Source organism: Fusarium phalaenopsidis (genome assembly GCF_050370095.1).
Source record: "Fusarium phalaenopsidis strain FUZ10S chromosome Unknown contig_32296, whole genome shotgun sequence".
Lineage (NCBI taxonomy): Eukaryota > Fungi > Ascomycota > Sordariomycetes > Hypocreales > Nectriaceae > Fusarium > Fusarium phalaenopsidis.
The window spans coordinates 1793270-1808956 of NW_028145408.1; the positions used below are offsets into that span (position 1 = coordinate 1793270).

Here is a 15687-nt window from a genome sequence, read left to right on the forward strand (position 1 = left end):
GGGGCTTCCATCCATCCCACACAGGGCGGCGGTTTGCCTTGTCGCTGATGGAGGGGCTCTTGCCGGCGTGAGTCAATCCGGAGGCCGACAAGCTGTGATGCACTTCGGAGGTACATGCCAGCTGGGCAATAAGGGGGCTGCTCATTGGTAGCGCACAAGTACACTACCCCGTTGCCCGCCTGTAACTGAGATCATCGCCTGGAACACGCGCTAAAGTCGCAAAAAAACTGAGCCACATTCCATTCCAGCTAGTGTGGCTAGTGCTCGCTTTCACTGGCCGCCTTCCACTGTCACTTTACGCGACTACATACGCGTTTAACCACCACCGCTCCGTACTTTTCAGCCTTCTTTGTGCGACGGCCTCACTCTCCATCTCCAGCTACTTGCATCTCTCCACCAACGCTTGTTTTCGTGACTTCCTAGAAGGCCGTGAAGCAAGCATCTTACTCTTTTCATCTACCTCATCTACGAACATTTCTTTTATCACTTCGAGAAAAGAAAGCCCGTCATGGCGCCCGCTCAATCGACGGAGCGCGATGTGGACAGTAAGTTGCGGACAGCCTTGCATCCACCATGTCCACCTTGGATGGGTATCAATCGCAAAAAGATGGCGCGCTCACCAAACAATAGTCGAGATGACACACGAGGAGGAAGATGATCAGGGAGAGCGCCTGATTAACGAAGGTATGCATGCTAGTGAACAGCCAGCCACATTGACTAGGTACTGACCCAGGTCGCAGAGTACAAAACATGGAAGAAGAACAGCCCTTTTCTCTATGACATGATTCTTGGGCAAGTCGCATTACTCTATTCATCATTGTATCGCCATCTAATATGACCATCGCAATAGAACTGCCCTCACCTGGCCAACCCTGACAGTTCAGTGGTTTCCCGACGTCAAGGAACCCGAGGGCAAGAACTACCGAATGCACCGCCTTCTGCTCGGCACTCACACTTCGGATGAGAGCCCCAACTTCGTCCAGATTGCCGATGTCCAGATTCCCAAGGCTGTGACACCTAACCCCAGCGACTATGACGATGAGCGTGGCGAGATTGGTGGCTACGGAAAGTCGGGCAATGTTGCCGCCATCAAGTGTGACATTGTCCAGAAGATCGAGCATCCTGGAGAGGTGAACAAGGCTCGCTTTCAACCCCAGAACCCCGACATCATTGCTACCCTCTGCGTTGATGGCAAGATTCTGATCTTTGACCGAACGAAACACCCTCTCCAGCCTACCTCTCTTGGCAAGATCAATGCTCAAATCGAGCTTGTTGGCCACAAGGCCGAGGGTTTCGGTCTCAACTGGAACCCCCATGAGGCGGGTCGCCTCGCCTCAGGTAGCGAGGATACTACCATGTGCCTTTGGTTAGTTTCTATCTGACATTCATTCCAGAGCTACCAACTAACATCTGAAAAGGGACCTCAACACTCTCAAGGCCGACTCTAGAATTCTGAACCCCGCCCGCAAGTACACTCATCACAGCCAGATTGTCAATGACGTCCAGTACCACCCCATCTCCAAGAACTTCATCGGTTCCGTTTCGGATGATCAGACGCTCCAGATCGTCGATGTCCGACACAGCGAGACCGCCAAGGCCGCTGTGGTGGCTCGCAACGGCCATCTGGATGCAGTCAATGCGCTGGCATTCAACCCTAACTCGGAGGTGCTCGTCGCTACCGCCTCGGCGGACAAGACGATTGGTATCTGGGATCTCCGAAATGTCAAGGAGAAGGTTCACACTCTGGAGGGCCACAACGACGCTGTCACATCTCTGGCTTGGCATCCTACCGAGGCTGGTATCTTGGGAAGTGCCAGCTACGACAGGAGAATCATCTTCTGGGATCTCTCTCAAGTGGGTGAAGAGCAGCTTCCCGACGACCAGGACGACGGCCCCCCTGAATTGTAAGCTTGACCCCTGACAGGCGGTTGTTGTACTACGGCTAATAATGTCTCCAGGCTCTTCATGCATGGTGGCCACACGAACCATCTTGCCGACTTTAGCTGGAACCCTAATGAGCCGTGGCTCGTAGCAAGCGCTGCGGAGGACAATCTGCTGCAGATTTGGAAGGTTGCCGAGTCAATTGTTGGTAAAGACGACGGCGACCTGCCTGTCGATGAGCTCGACCGATAGGTGAGGTGGAGGTTCGTGGAGAAGTTCCGGTCTTCATAGGATGAGGAGACGCAGCAGCTCTGGGAGCGATGGCAACAGAGGTCTGATTTGCCATCGACGCTGAAGCGTGATATATCCTAGAGTGACATGCGGAAGCGCTTGGAGAGGTTTGGGTCCCAGAGACTATCTACAGTAATGGTCAATCAAGTTTATGTAAATTGTGTTCAGCCTGTGCAATCTTGGGGTGCATATTGTGTGCTATTCCTTTGCAAGTGCGAGAAAAGTGAGGACTGGCGAGGCATTGTCAGGCAGCTGGCAAGTTATGCACGAGGTTTTCTGTTGACGGGGCGATTCTGTAGTGCACCAGCACTCTATTCAGGGCTATTTACCCAATTCGCTTACTTTTGTTCTACTGATTGTTCTCATTGTCCCCGTTTGTCAATAACAAACGCACCTCCACGTCGAGGCCAGAGGCCAAATCTCGATTTCACCTCCTCCCTCTTCCCCCTCTCTTCCTTTCTCAACACCAAACAACAAAACATCACGCCGCACGAAAACATTCACCGCGACCGATCAAGCTTTTGCCGATATCACGACAGCTTGATCGATCGGTGATACGCGATCGCTACCGACATCATCATCCCCTCAAACATCATCCCCTCCCCTATCTTGCCCAGACACTCGACTTTTCATCCTCATCATGGCATCTAACCCGCCTTCCAACCCGCCTAATCGTGGAAATCGAGTCCCGACCAATTCTTCTGCGCTAGCCACAAACCAAGCTCTTGCCCCGGGTGCCGCCCGTACTCAGATGCAGCCAGCTCAAAATGGCCAGACTGTTGCTCAACCCCAATTTGCTTTTCAACCTCAGATTCCTGCTCAAGGTCAGGCCCAACGCCAGCATCTTTTTCACAGCCAGCAGCAAAATCAAGGTCAACAGCAAAACCATGGCCATTTCCAGTTCCAGGCGCAACAGCAAGCTCCCCAGTTCCAGACCCAGCGTCAATCCCAAGCCCCTTTCCAGGCGCAGGCCTTCGGGCAGCCCCGACTTCAAGGACAGCAGCAACAGGGCTTTGGACAGCAGCAAAGCTTCGGGCAGCAGCAACAGCAGGCGCCTTATCAGTTTGGTCAGCTCCAATTCCAGGCCCAGCAGCAAGCTCCTTTTCAGTTCCAGCCTCAAGCTCCCCAGAACCAATTTCAAGCTCAGGCTAGTCTTGGTCAAGCCCAGTCTCAGGAACAGCAGCAAAACCCCTTTCAGTTCCGACCTCAGGTCCAGACCCAGCAGCGTCAGGTCCAGCCCCAGAACCAGGTTCAACTCCAAGGTGCTGCTGCCCAACAGCAGAGCCATACTCAGAATCAACAAATGAATGGTCAACCTCAGCAGAACCATGGTCAATTTCAAGGCTTTGGTCAACCTCAGGGCCAGTCCCAGCAGCATCAGGCCCAACTCCAGAATCAGGTTCAACGCCAAGTCACTGCCCAACAGCAGAACCTTGGCCAGCAGCAGAGCCATAGTCAACTCCAGGGTCTCGGCCGACCTCAGGCTAGCTTTGGCCAGAACCAATCTCAAAGCCTACAGCAAAACCCTTTCCAGTTCCAACCCCAAGGTCAGATCCTGCAGTGCCAGGTCCAACCCCAAAGTCAGTGCCAACTCCAAGGCGCTGCTGTCCAACAGCAGAGCATCAGTCAACAGCAGAGCATCAGTCAACAGCAGAGCATCAGTCAACAGCAGAGCATCAGTCAACAGCAGAATCATGGCCAACACCAGGGCCTTGCTCAGCCACAGTTCCAGGCTCAACAGCAAAACCCTGGCCAACAGTTTGGCCAACAACAAGCCCCTTATCAAATCCAGATGTTTGGCCAACAGCAGGCTCTCCTCCAGTTCCAAGGTCAGGGTCAGCCTCAGCTTCCGCCCCCAGCTGGTTTCTTCATACCCAACGCTCCCTTCCAGTTCGGCGCTCCTGCACCAACCCCTATTCCTCTCTGGTTCCAGCCTCCTCAACAACAGCAGCAGCAAGTTCCTCTTCAGGGATACGGCCAACCGGGTGAGGAACCGGTTGGAGTCAGACAGTTCAATCAGGGGGTGACCGAGCGCCAAGATCGGACTCAGGACGAACTCGATGCCCTTGGCATCGACGGCACCGAATTCGTGGAAAATCTCGACGATGCAGATATCGAAGATGGCGATGAGGCCGTTCAAGACGATCAAGGCCAGGAAGACGCTGAAGAGAGTGAAGATGAAGATATGCAAGATGAGGAGATGCAAGATGCAGGCACACGAGATGCGGGCACGCAAGTTGAGAACATGCCAAACGGCCAACAGCAGCAGCCGCAGCCGCAGCAACAACAGCAGCAAGTCCAAATCGTGCGAAACGTCCCATATGTAGAAGACCCCCACATGTATGATGCTGTCATATACGAAGACGCCTGGGACACCGAGAGCGACAGGGAACCCGACATCGAGGTCGAGACTCGCAAGATCAACGGTGCCACCAAGCAGAGATACAAGTTCACCGAAGCCTTCCTCAAGGAGCACTTCAATGGAAAGGATCCTTACGAAAAAGAGAAGAAGGAGATCGTCGCCGTTCCCCCCATGAGAAGCGGCATGGACCTAATCACGGCTCTCTGCAAGAACCTCGAGCTCGCCATCGAACTGGCCAAGCATCTCCGCGGCAAGGACATTCTCAACCTCTACATTGCCTGTCGTGGCTTCCGTGAAGCCTTGGATGGCCACATGCTCTCATCCATCCGCGAATGGATCAGAAGCAGAGCCCCCGAGGCTGGTAGGCTGTTCCCCTGGCGAAGCGTCGCAAAGTTCCTCGTCCCAGACCCGGCCAAACGCTCCAGCTCCGGCACCGACAAGACTCCAGGAGGCGTCCGCCTTATCCCCGGTATGAAGTATCTACAGATGATACTCGGCCGTGATCGATACTGCCGTCAGATCCTCGCAGTCATGGCTCGCATGGGCCTTCGCGTCCCCGACACGATGCACGCCACTCTGCTGCGCATCTGGCACCTCCTGGAGGTCGCCACCTGCGCTCAGAGATCCCAGCTGATGGCCGACACCAGTCTGTGGACCGATCAGCATCTCTACAATGCTCAATTCTTCTTCGTCAAGCTTACCATGGCCTTCAACCACCCCTTCTTCAGACCCCACTCCCACGAGATGCTCCATCTCATGATGGGCCAGCGCGGCCTGTACCCCCTATGGCAGTGTCTCACTCGCAAGAAGTTCAGAACCATGTCCGAGATCGTAGAGCTCAAGGCCCGCTACGATATGAACCTCCCTCCCCCGGCGTGGTTCAATCCTAACCGCCGCTTCGTGACCAACTTTCATGGAGTCCCCTTCCGCGAGCTTGGTGTGGGTCACTGCGAGGGCTGGGGAGCAGGCACTCGCCATCTGCTTCGCCCAGATGAGTTGGTCGTTACTGAATCCATCAACCGTTCGCTTGATCTTGACAAGCACTTGAACCACATGCTCGTCTGGGGCTACATCGACTTCAAGACCGGAGAGAACCTTGTCCCCACCGAGGAGGAGATGTACATCTCTGACGAGGAAGAGGTCCTCGAAGACGTCGACACCACGTGCTGGTGGCAGAAGAGGCACGCCCTAAAGAAGCGATGGACAGAGTTGACCCCTGAGCAGCGGCAAGAGATCGAGGAGGACGAAGAGGATGAGCGTCTGCGCGCCATGGCCTGGTCTGTGCAATACGATCCAGATGAGAAGAACGACCGTCACGCAAGTAATTGGGACTCTGAGAGCGAAGACGAGTCCGATCAAGAGTACGACCCCAACGTCGAGATCAACCGCGGCTACCGCATGCAGGCCCTTCCCAAGGACCAGCCCTCCCAGGTCCCCGCTCTCGACGACAAAGAAGCCTGGCGTGATCTCTGCACCGACTTCCTCATGACGACGCAGGTCGAGGTGAACGATGACGAAGTCGCCAAGGCCACCGCGTGGCTCAAGTTCTCCAAGGCCAACATGGCCACCCCCTTCGACCAGGACCGCTACGACATGGGAGATCCCTTTATGCGGAGCCGGGTCGACTGGGTGCCGCCTCGCTCTCCTCTTAGAGGGGCGCCGTCTGAAGATGAAGAGGATGGCGACGAAGAAATGGAGGAGGAGGATGAAGAAGGAAGTGAAGAAGGAAGTGAAGAAGGAAGTGAAGAAGGAGGTGAAGAAGGTGAAGAAGGCGAAGATGAGGACGGTTACGATGAGGATGATGAGGATGATGAGGATGATGAAGAGGATTATGAGGACTATTATGATGAGGACGATGAAATGCAGGAATGAGAGGTTGGCAACGACAGATGACCTCCATCTACGTGGGAAAAGGGGATTCCTCCTGGGTGAGGAAGATAACGGAGAGATTTTGACAAGACAGGAAGATATTCAACACTGAGACAGGCTGGCACCACTCAAGAGACTTCAGAGAGGGATTCCGAGGCCATATTTTGTTGTCATTTGTCTTGATGAGACTTGAGGGTTCACAACAGTGACCAGTCCAGCTTCACACTAAAGACAATTGGGGACAGCATCAAGCTCCTACGGATTTTTGGGGGCTCCGGGGATGGATAATAGGAGCCATGTATCACACACTGTATGATAGATCACATAGAAAATGAACCAATATCAGTTGGTCTTAACCTATCTCTCATCACTTGACTGCCTAGTTACATCTGTAGTAGCAATCTCTTTGCCGACCCTTTTTCCCGCCAAAAATCAACATGCAGTCTACCGTCAGTTCACCGATCCTGTCTAACCCCCCTACGCCTAGCCAGATCTCGTCAGCAAAAACGTACAAAGGTCCAGAACACAAGGAAGCACCTCTTGGACACTCGAGACAAAAACACGAGAGGTTAGGACATACCCCTCTCAAGATTTCCCATAGAGAACGGAATGGGGGATAAAAACAACAGACATTAAAACAAGGACAGCTCTCATCCTTCCTATCCTATTCCATCTCGACCAGAGTTTCTTTGCCAAACAGTCTTCTTCATCTTACCCCTCCCCTGAGTTGGTGGTATCATCAACGAACCATGCCAGGAGAAAAACATCATCAACATCAAGTGAAACCCCCTATTCTCTTGCATATATTCCTTAGTAGGACCTCAAGAACGAACAGGGGAACCAAAACATCAGAAGAAAGAGAGAGAGAGAGAGAGAGAGAGAGGAACAGAGGCAAGAGAGACAGATTAAACGAGAACCACCAGCACCACCACCCCGGAACCCCCCCTCCTATCCCTAGCAGCAAACAACAAAGATATAGCCAGCCTCTGTGAGATGATATATGTTTTTTTCCCTTTTTTGACACACCCTGACTCCTCCATGTCCGCCGCCCCTAGTATGTTTTCCTCCCTTTGGTAGTTCCATGGCCGCTCCGTTTCCAGCTCCCCAGCTCCTGCGCGTCCCAGGTGAAAATGAGATGAAATGAATAAACAGGTAGATGAAGAAATAGAGAGAAAAACAAGGTGAGATGTAAGATGGGGTTGATGTTTATGTGAGGTGAAGTGATGAGAGATGAACAAGGGGGGTTGAAATCAAATTTGTGTGTGTGTGAATAATGAAGGACAAGCATAATAAACAGATAGACAGACAGATAGACAAACATGAAGAGTGAAAATAGGGGCAGGGATGACAACAGAGAAAAGCAGCTTGTCGGGCAACAACCAAGCTAACACCGGCGAACTGGATATTTGAGTCACACAGAAAAGCCAAGATATACCCTTACACTCCCCTGCGCTATGCACCCAACCCCCCGAACCCATTTTCCAGCAATGCCGCCGCCTCCGTCCCGTAAAGACCCGGGGAATCAGATAGAGTAGTCCGTCCATCCGTAGTCCTCTCCTTCACTCACCGTATCACTCTCGTTCCCTCCCAAGAACCGAGTGAGAGACTCGAGAGATGGAGAAGCCTCGACGACGACGACAACTCTGCCGCCCCCTGGGCTTATCAAAAATGAAACAGGCCGTGGCCCCCAGCAAGTAATAGCCCGTACCGAATAGACTCGTCCCTCAACACCAAGCAGCAAGCCCTGGCATCGGCGAGGTACTCAAGTCACTTTTGTCTTCCAACCTTTCGAAATTTTGTAACACGTCCCGCCTTGAATCAAGTAGTATCCGACACTCCGTCCTGGTCTTCCGAAACCAATACACACACCGTACCGCCTTTCCTTTGAGAGAACAACCAAGTCCAGAAGGTATTTGCCAAGGTCAAATGCTCTATGTTCATTCAAAGTCGTTTTTGCGCAAAAAAAAGTGACACGGAACCGCCCGCCACCGGTTATCTTCCTCGCTTTGCTGCTGATGGATAGATGCCTGCCTGGCGGAGGCCCAACGAGAACGTGTACACACCGGCCCGGCTAAAGCAGCTTGTACTGCTTAAGCGGGCGACTTGTTGGGAGGCGCCGAGCCACCGTTCTGGCGAGCATCTCCGCCGCTGACAGACAGACCACCGATGCCGCTCGACAGGAACGCAAAGGGGTCATTCTCGTTGTTACCGCCGCTGTTGTTGGCGTTGTTGTTATAGAAGTTGTTGGACGGTCCGGCAGACGCGGGGCCGTTGGTGGCCGACTGGAAAGCAGCCTCGGCAGCTCTGCTATCAAAGGGGCCGGCCGAGTGGGAACCAGGGCCGGAGCCGAAGCCGTGTGTGTTTAGGGAGCTTGGGTAAGCCGCCGCACCGCCACCCAGGCCGGAGGGAAGATAGTGGCTGGGAGGGCCACCAAAGTGCTGGTTGTAACCACCGCCAGAGCCGAACGAGCTGCCAGAAGCGAAAGGTCCGGGTCCAGGAGCACCGCTCATGGAACCCTGGTTCATGCCGTACTGTGAAGCATTGTCCATCGGAGAAGGGTAGCCAGAGTCGGCAACGACAGCAGCACCCGCGCGGCTGGCACCGCAACGCAGACAACAGACGTTCTTGGCGAAGTTGTGGTAGCCACATACCTCATTGCCGCACTTCCAATCACCGGCACGGAAAGGCACAACACCGCTGCCACCCATGCGTCCGCCACCGTGGCCCATGGGACCGTGGTGGCCGCCGTGGGGAGGAGGAGGCATCATAGCAGGGGGACCGTAACCGTATCCTCCGTAGTTGCCACCACCCATATCGTTCGAGGGGCCGGCGCCGACGGCGGGGAACGAGCATCGGAAGCAGGCGGTTCGGCGCTGGAAGTTGGAGAAGCCGCAAGAGGGGCAGGTCCAGTCACCGGGTCGGGGACGGTTCTTGCTGGGAGGGAATGGAGTCAGGATATCCTGAGCGCGGTCGAGGACACGGCTAGACGAGGGCGAGACTTCAATGGCCTTCTCATTAAGGGCACGGCCATTCATGCAAAGGCTCTCGGCAGCCTGTTATTGATTAGCATCAACACATTGTAAATTTTTGCGTGTGGCCACGCAGTGGAACCATGCCCAACAAAGGGTGTCTCAGTCAACTCACCTCCTCGTGGGAAGAAAAGACAGCAAAACCGGTACCGGTGGGCTTGTGCTGCTCGGGAGTTCGGAGGGTCCAGAAGGCGATGGGCCGGCCACCAAACTGGGTGAACCAGCTCTCAAGCTCCGACTGGGTGGTGTCGTGGGGGAGACCCGACATGTGAAGAACCTTGCTCCTCTCCGAGAGGAAAGCTCGGACGTCAGCTCGGGCATCCATAGGTCGTGTCAGCACATCGGGGTGTTCCTGGGGAGGCTGTGACTTTCTAATCAAACCCCGGAGGACACGGGCGAGGGTAATAGCCTCCTCCATCGCACGCCGAGGCGAAGCTGGGGCAAGCGCCTGCAGGTGGAAGGGAAGGTTGTGCTTGATGGGAGCACTCGACTGGACGGGCTCGACCTCGAGAGCGGCGCAGATGTTGGAGAGCATTGATGGTCCGAAAGGCAGGGACTCGGGGTGGTGCTGCTGCCAGCGCTGGTACTCGGTGCGGAGATCGAAGGTTCGCGAGTGCTGGAGGTAGGGAGGCAGCACGACGGCCTTGTCGCGGGCTTCGCGAGGAAGCTGGACACGGAGGTCCCAAGCATCGAGTGTGACGAAGACGAAGTCGAGGTTCTTGGAGGTCAAGTACTCGGTAGCGAATGTGTCGAATCGGGTGATAGCGTCTCTAAAGGTACCAGCGTTTCGAACATGCTCCCAAGTCAAAGTGGTCAGGCTCGCTGCAAAATATGTGTTAGCCCAAGCATTCTATCATTGACCGACCCCAGACGCCAACAGCGGGAAATTTTGGTGGTAGTCGGGCGCGTGGTTGGCGGAGCCAGACAGCGTGGAGCAAATCGAGATGGAGATGTCCGGGGCAGTAGCGTCAGAAACTTACTGCAGAGAGGAGTGATGGGAGTGTTGACTGGCTTGACGAGGACACTCTCGTGGGTGATCTGGCAGGTTCAAGACTGGGTCAGCAATCCGTCGGTCACGGGCAGCACCTCTGGTCGGATGTGTATCTGGACAGATGGCGGAGCGGGCAGGATGTGCTACTCACCTCCTCGAGCGAGTTTGCGTCGAGCAAGATCCAACCAAGCTCAATCACCTCGGCCGAGTCCTTTGTCACATAAACGCCGTGCTCGTCACAGGTGGTCGCAACATGGATTACGACATAGCGATCGATGTTGAGTTGGGGCAGCTGTTGCGAAGACATGGCTGCGGCGGGATCGGTCGGACGAGGACCGACGACGATGCAGAGAAGGAGGAAAAGAGTGTTTGCGAGCGACGCGGAGGCGCGGCGGAGGACGACGACGGGAAGTATCGCGGGTATAACGTATGTAGACTCGCCGTGGACGACAAGAATCGGCGTCGTATAATATGAAGGTGCAACTAACTAGCCCGTGGCCCGGCCAGGTCGCGATGATGGAGGTGGAAGAAGAGGTAACGGGGAGGTTTGAAGTTGCGGGAATCGGATGTGGCCAGTGAAGCTTCAGGGGGTCGTGCCAGCACGAAAAGGGCCTCAGGCGGTAGGCAGGTACTTGCAGTTAGGTCGACTCTGGGAAGGGGGTACATGCCACCAAAGTACCTGTGTTTAGTGGGGAAAGACGAGACAGGACAAGTTGGGCTGTCAGCACACGCTCCAGATCATGTCAGTTATCTGAGGAGAAGGAGAAAAAGGTATTGAGGGTGCAAAAAAAGGCCAATGCAGTGTTATTAGTAAATTGGCATGAATATCGGGTGACTACAGCTGCGAAAGAAGTATTTGAAACTTTAGAATGCGAGACAAAGGGCAAGAAACAAGGTGACATGTTCGTCTTTGTCACTGCTACCTACCTCCCAAACGTTTCCCCGAAGCTTGCCCAGGGAGCAAGCACTCCAGAATGGAGCCCGCCCGGTGAAGGTCACCCTCCCCTGCCTGGGCCCGAGCTGATGCCGGGCATCAGGTAGGCGTAGGCGTAGGCAGTTACAGTGGTTACAGTGAGCGGGCTGCAGGGGGCTACGCAACAGCTGCGTACCCGTACCTGTGCCTATCTGCCTGCGTGGGCGGGCGGGCGAGCTGTCAGGCTGCCGTCCCGTCCTCTCGCTAGAAGGATGCCGACACGGGTTGAAAAGCGTCTAGAAACCCCGGAGGCTCGAGTCCCCTGAACTCTCCGAGGGCTCATAGAACTCAATGCGGTCCTTACCAGGTTTTCGGTGGAGGCAATCCGGCGGATGCGGAGTCGGGGCTGTTGGATTGAATCTACGGGGAGCGTCAACGCTCGTTCACGAGGGTGCATGCAGCGACGAGGCGAAATAGGCCAGGTTGCGTCCCCTGAAAGTGTCTTTGATCAGAGGCTTCAAGGGTAGGTGTTGGAGGTCAATGGATAAGCTGCGAGACCGTTGTCGTAGCTTTTACGCGTGGTCAACGGCTGAGCCCATCAGCAGTCGGCATCATTGTGGAAAGCGCACTGCCACAATGAGAGATTCAGTGATGGATGATTCAGGTCAAGGCTTGCCTATTCTGTACAGCCTATGCCTGAAAACTTCCCCTTCTGGCTGACGCGAAGACAAGTCTTAATGTAAATAACTTTGAGGCGTACTCTGAAGCAGCTTCATCCAGGTTGTCCTTCCTCCCGAAGCCTCCGGGCTCATCAACCACCACCCTTTAATACCTAATTCAACAACTCGACGTACTTTTTGCTGAGATTCGTCACACCAATACTTACTTGCTCTTGTACTCCATCCATCCTCCTCCCCCTCCGTCAGTAGCCAGCCCGTATCTACGCACGCGCACGCATCCATCTGCCCTCGGCCAAGACAAATAACCCTGCCGCCGGTACTCCACGCTGAACAGCAGTCCCCAACTTATCATCTCGGCCGTTCTACGCAGTACCTAGCAGCAGGGTGAGCGTGCGCCTGTTTTACCCGGTTCATTCACACGACAATGACTATGACATTACCAATCACGACGCCGTCAAGTTTGTGCAGGCCCTAGAGAATGCACGTTCACAAGCATGTCAACTCTCTCTTTCGATAGTCACCAACTGCCAAAGTCGGTAATACAGTACGACTTTGTCGAGTCAGTCAAGGGCAGGTCGGGATTAATAACGGAGGCTGAGGTTTGAGTCGGCCGTCCTGCGATACAGTAGTGATTGACGGAAGATACTGTCCCACCATTCCAGCAGCAACAGAGGAGGATGGGATGGATGGGATGGATGGAACGAGGGGTGCAGCAGAGCAGTGGCAGCCTCGTTCATCCCGACCTCCATGTCAAGTTCCAGTGTCTATCAATGGCTTCATTCAGCTTCAGGTGCGCCTGATGATTCCCGGAGAGGGGCCATCTCCCTACCTCCCACGTGCGAGACCTCGTCTCTCAAGACTCTCAGTCATCCCTTGCGTCCACCCGCATCGCCAGCTGAGGCCTCTGAGACTGAGAAAGATAAACCGCCAGACACCAGAGCAAGTCATCTATGATGAGGCAGGATGACCTTGCATACAAAGTCCCACCCGCGCGCGGAGACTCGACTTGCCGACTTGGGCGAGGCGTCATCTCGCTCCAACAGCAATCAGTCCACTATGATGTCGGCCCCCTCACTTTTGCTGTGCCCTCTGCTATTCCATCGCTGCTGTTATTGAACGACGGGTTAACGGGGATATCTCATCCAGCTCATTATGAGCATGATTATTGCGAGCTGGGCCACCTCTACGCTGTCCTGCCTACCTGGTGGTATATTTTACTCCGTCGACACATCACCGTCAGTGCTGCTCAAGGATGGATCGCCGGGTAAAAGAAGCCCCTCGAATAGTCAACGCCGAACGGCCTTACGGACCTACATGTTCCGTGTGAGCTCAGGGGTTCCAATACGGACTCACGATGGAATTTTCCGAGGCGAGGACCAACAGCCAAGCCCGTTACTCAGAACCAGCCCCAACAGCCCGCTGGCCTCTTCGGGTTTTGCAGGCTCGAGGTTCTCAGTGGAAGTGACCGAGAAGCAATGCAGGCAGCCGAACAGTGACTATGCCTTGCCTTGCCTCGCCTTGCCGTCCTACGGGGCACACTGTACAGCATCAAGTAGCAGCAACAGCTTCAGTCGCAGTGCAAGAACATGCACAACACTCGTGAACTTATTAGCCAGCCTCGTCGTCCCACGAAGTTGTCGTACTAACGGTCATTAGCCGCTCACCTCGAGATCAGCACCGCTCCAGCCCGTAACACTTCGAGGCTCACCAGTGTTCAGGGCACATCCCTCCTCGGATCCCCAGGTGCGACAGCCCGCTGGCAAAGCTTCCCGGGGTTCCGTCCTTTGCTGGCGCGGAAGCGGAAGGGGACGTCACCCCGTCCAACGGCCTGGAACCACATATCCTTGTTAGCACAAGCACGTCTTTATTACATTGCGCAACGCCTAGCTTTGCTTCAAGGAAGTTATCTCCCATCCCGAGAGGCAGCCAGTGAGACCGGATCGCTTGGCGCCAACCCGGAGCAGCGGCACTCGGTGCTTTGACCGACCACAGGCCGCATCTTGGACGGCCGTGTCGGCAACCGTGATTTCTGCTGCCTTTCACAACCTGTGGCCAAACCAGACAAGCATGTTGAGTTGCTTTAGTGCAGGATATTTCCAATCTCAGTCCTCTGTGCTGGAAGGGTTTGTAAAAGACAACAGGCAAACTGATCAGCCAATTTGGTTCCATTCCCGACTTTGCACGTTCCAGAGACATGCCGACAACACATGTACGACTTCGGCTAATCACATGCCTACGCGGCAATGCGATTCTCCCGTTTCTATCGTTGTAGCAATAGTCGTTGATGATATGATCGGGGGTGATGGTGCAGAAGCAGCTGTATCATGAAGCGCTGTGACGCTCAAAGTCGTACTGCATGCAAAGGCCTGCCAACGACACCACAACAGGAACCGCTGTGATTTGGCTGACAGATGATGCAGGTAGCGGTAGCATCTACTGCTTCGTAGGCGCCCGTAGACTGTTGTCCGAGGACGAGCCTGGGCCTGGGCCTGACCGTGAGCGTAGGTTCTGTGTTCTGGTGTCGGGTCGGTGCGATCGGCGTCGAAATATCCGATAGGGTCGATGCTTGGTTGCAGGGTGGAAAGGACGAGACCGTCGAAGTGATGGATGCCACGCTTCGATTCACACATGGATTTGTCCATTTGCGATAGCCTCGTTCCTATTTTCGGTCCTCGTATTGATACCAATGCCAAATGCCATTCAATTGCCTCAAATTCGTGCTGTTCAACTGTTCTGTATCCGGTTTGGCTTGTGGCAGCAGCACCTGAAAGCGCCTTGTCTACGTCATTGACCGTGTTCCACGTCACAAGCCGGCTTCCTCCAACACCGTCACGTTACTTCCAATTACGCGGCGATGCACACTTCTGCCTGAGGTCGTCTTGAAACATCAAGACTCATTGGACTTGCCTTGGCTTTTCTCTCTCCTTCACCAAACATCACTCATTATTGACAGCCAGAACGCACACACTCTTACAGCCAGTAACTTTATACTCACATTCACACCAACTTACACACGACCAAACCGCAATCATGGGCGTCGTCTCGGCCATCTTTCTCGTCCTCATCACCATCCTCTGTATGTTACCCTCCCCTTTGTAATCGCTGAGAGTTCTATGGCCACTAACACACCTTCAGTCCCTCCCATCGGTGTCTGGGCCGTTGCAGGATGTGGAATGGGTAAGCCAACATCCCCCGCCTTGTTCCCCTCCGAATTCCATGCTGACGCAGGGTGTTTCAAGATCTGTTCATCAACATCTGCCTGACCCTTCTGGGCTACATACCGGGCCATATCCACGCATTCTACGTCGAGTACGTGTATTACGATCGCCGCGAGCAGGCGCGCGAGGGGCGATTTGCAACTGGACCAGCGCCAGGTGTGTACTCGGATAATGTGCAGACGGGAGGCCAGGGCTACGGCACGATAGCTCATCCTACGGCTTGAAGAAATGCTGGAGGACCGAAGCCGTTTGAGGCTGTTGTCGGATGGATGCTCATCGCTTTGTTGTTGCGGTGGTTTGCATGATCGGTGAAGGCCTTACGGACACTTTTTATATGGATAAATGAGGAAAGCGACAAGACATTTCATACCCTCTCTGCTGCCACACATCCTGTCTTACTTGCTTGCCATGCTGTTCCTGCTTTGGTTCGTGGTAGTGTGCATTGGCACTAAC

The 15687-nt window shown here is 54.5% G+C and overlaps 4 protein-coding genes across 4 annotated transcripts; 3 read left to right on the forward strand and 1 right to left on the reverse strand.

Moving 5' to 3' along the window:
• Positions 1-508: 508 nt before the first annotated feature.
• On the forward strand, positions 509-2133 carry LRP88_06127 (WD40-repeat-containing domain protein; the record flags this gene model as incomplete). Its single annotated transcript, XM_083242667.1, has 5 exons — positions 509-545; positions 631-721; positions 851-1366; positions 1419-1904; positions 1959-2133. 5 exons carry the CDS (start codon positions 509-511, stop codon positions 2131-2133), a joined length of 1305 nt encoding a protein of 434 aa, XP_083101603.1.
• Positions 2134-2812: 679 nt separating this feature from the next.
• LRP88_06128 (uncharacterized protein) lies at positions 2813-6406 on the forward strand (the record flags this gene model as incomplete). The annotated part of the gene is made up of 1 exon (XM_083242668.1): positions 2813-6406. The coding sequence occupies one exon, from the start codon at positions 2813-2815 to the stop codon at positions 6404-6406; it is 3594 nt and encodes a 1197-aa protein (XP_083101604.1).
• A 2087-nt stretch (positions 6407-8493) lies between these two features.
• LRP88_06129 (3'-5' exonuclease family protein) lies at positions 8494-10730 on the reverse strand (the record flags this gene model as incomplete). The annotated part of the gene is made up of 4 exons (XM_083242669.1): positions 8494-9456; positions 9548-10254; positions 10413-10470; positions 10575-10730. 4 exons carry the CDS (start codon positions 10728-10730, stop codon positions 8494-8496), a joined length of 1884 nt encoding a protein of 627 aa, XP_083101605.1.
• Positions 10731-15046: 4316 nt separating this feature from the next.
• Positions 15047-15458, forward strand: LRP88_06130 (YqaE/Pmp3 family membrane protein; the record flags this gene model as incomplete). The annotated part of the gene is made up of 3 exons (XM_083242670.1): positions 15047-15092; positions 15152-15193; positions 15256-15458. 3 exons carry the CDS (start codon positions 15047-15049, stop codon positions 15456-15458), a joined length of 291 nt encoding a protein of 96 aa, XP_083101606.1.
• Positions 15459-15687: the final 229 nt, after the last annotated feature.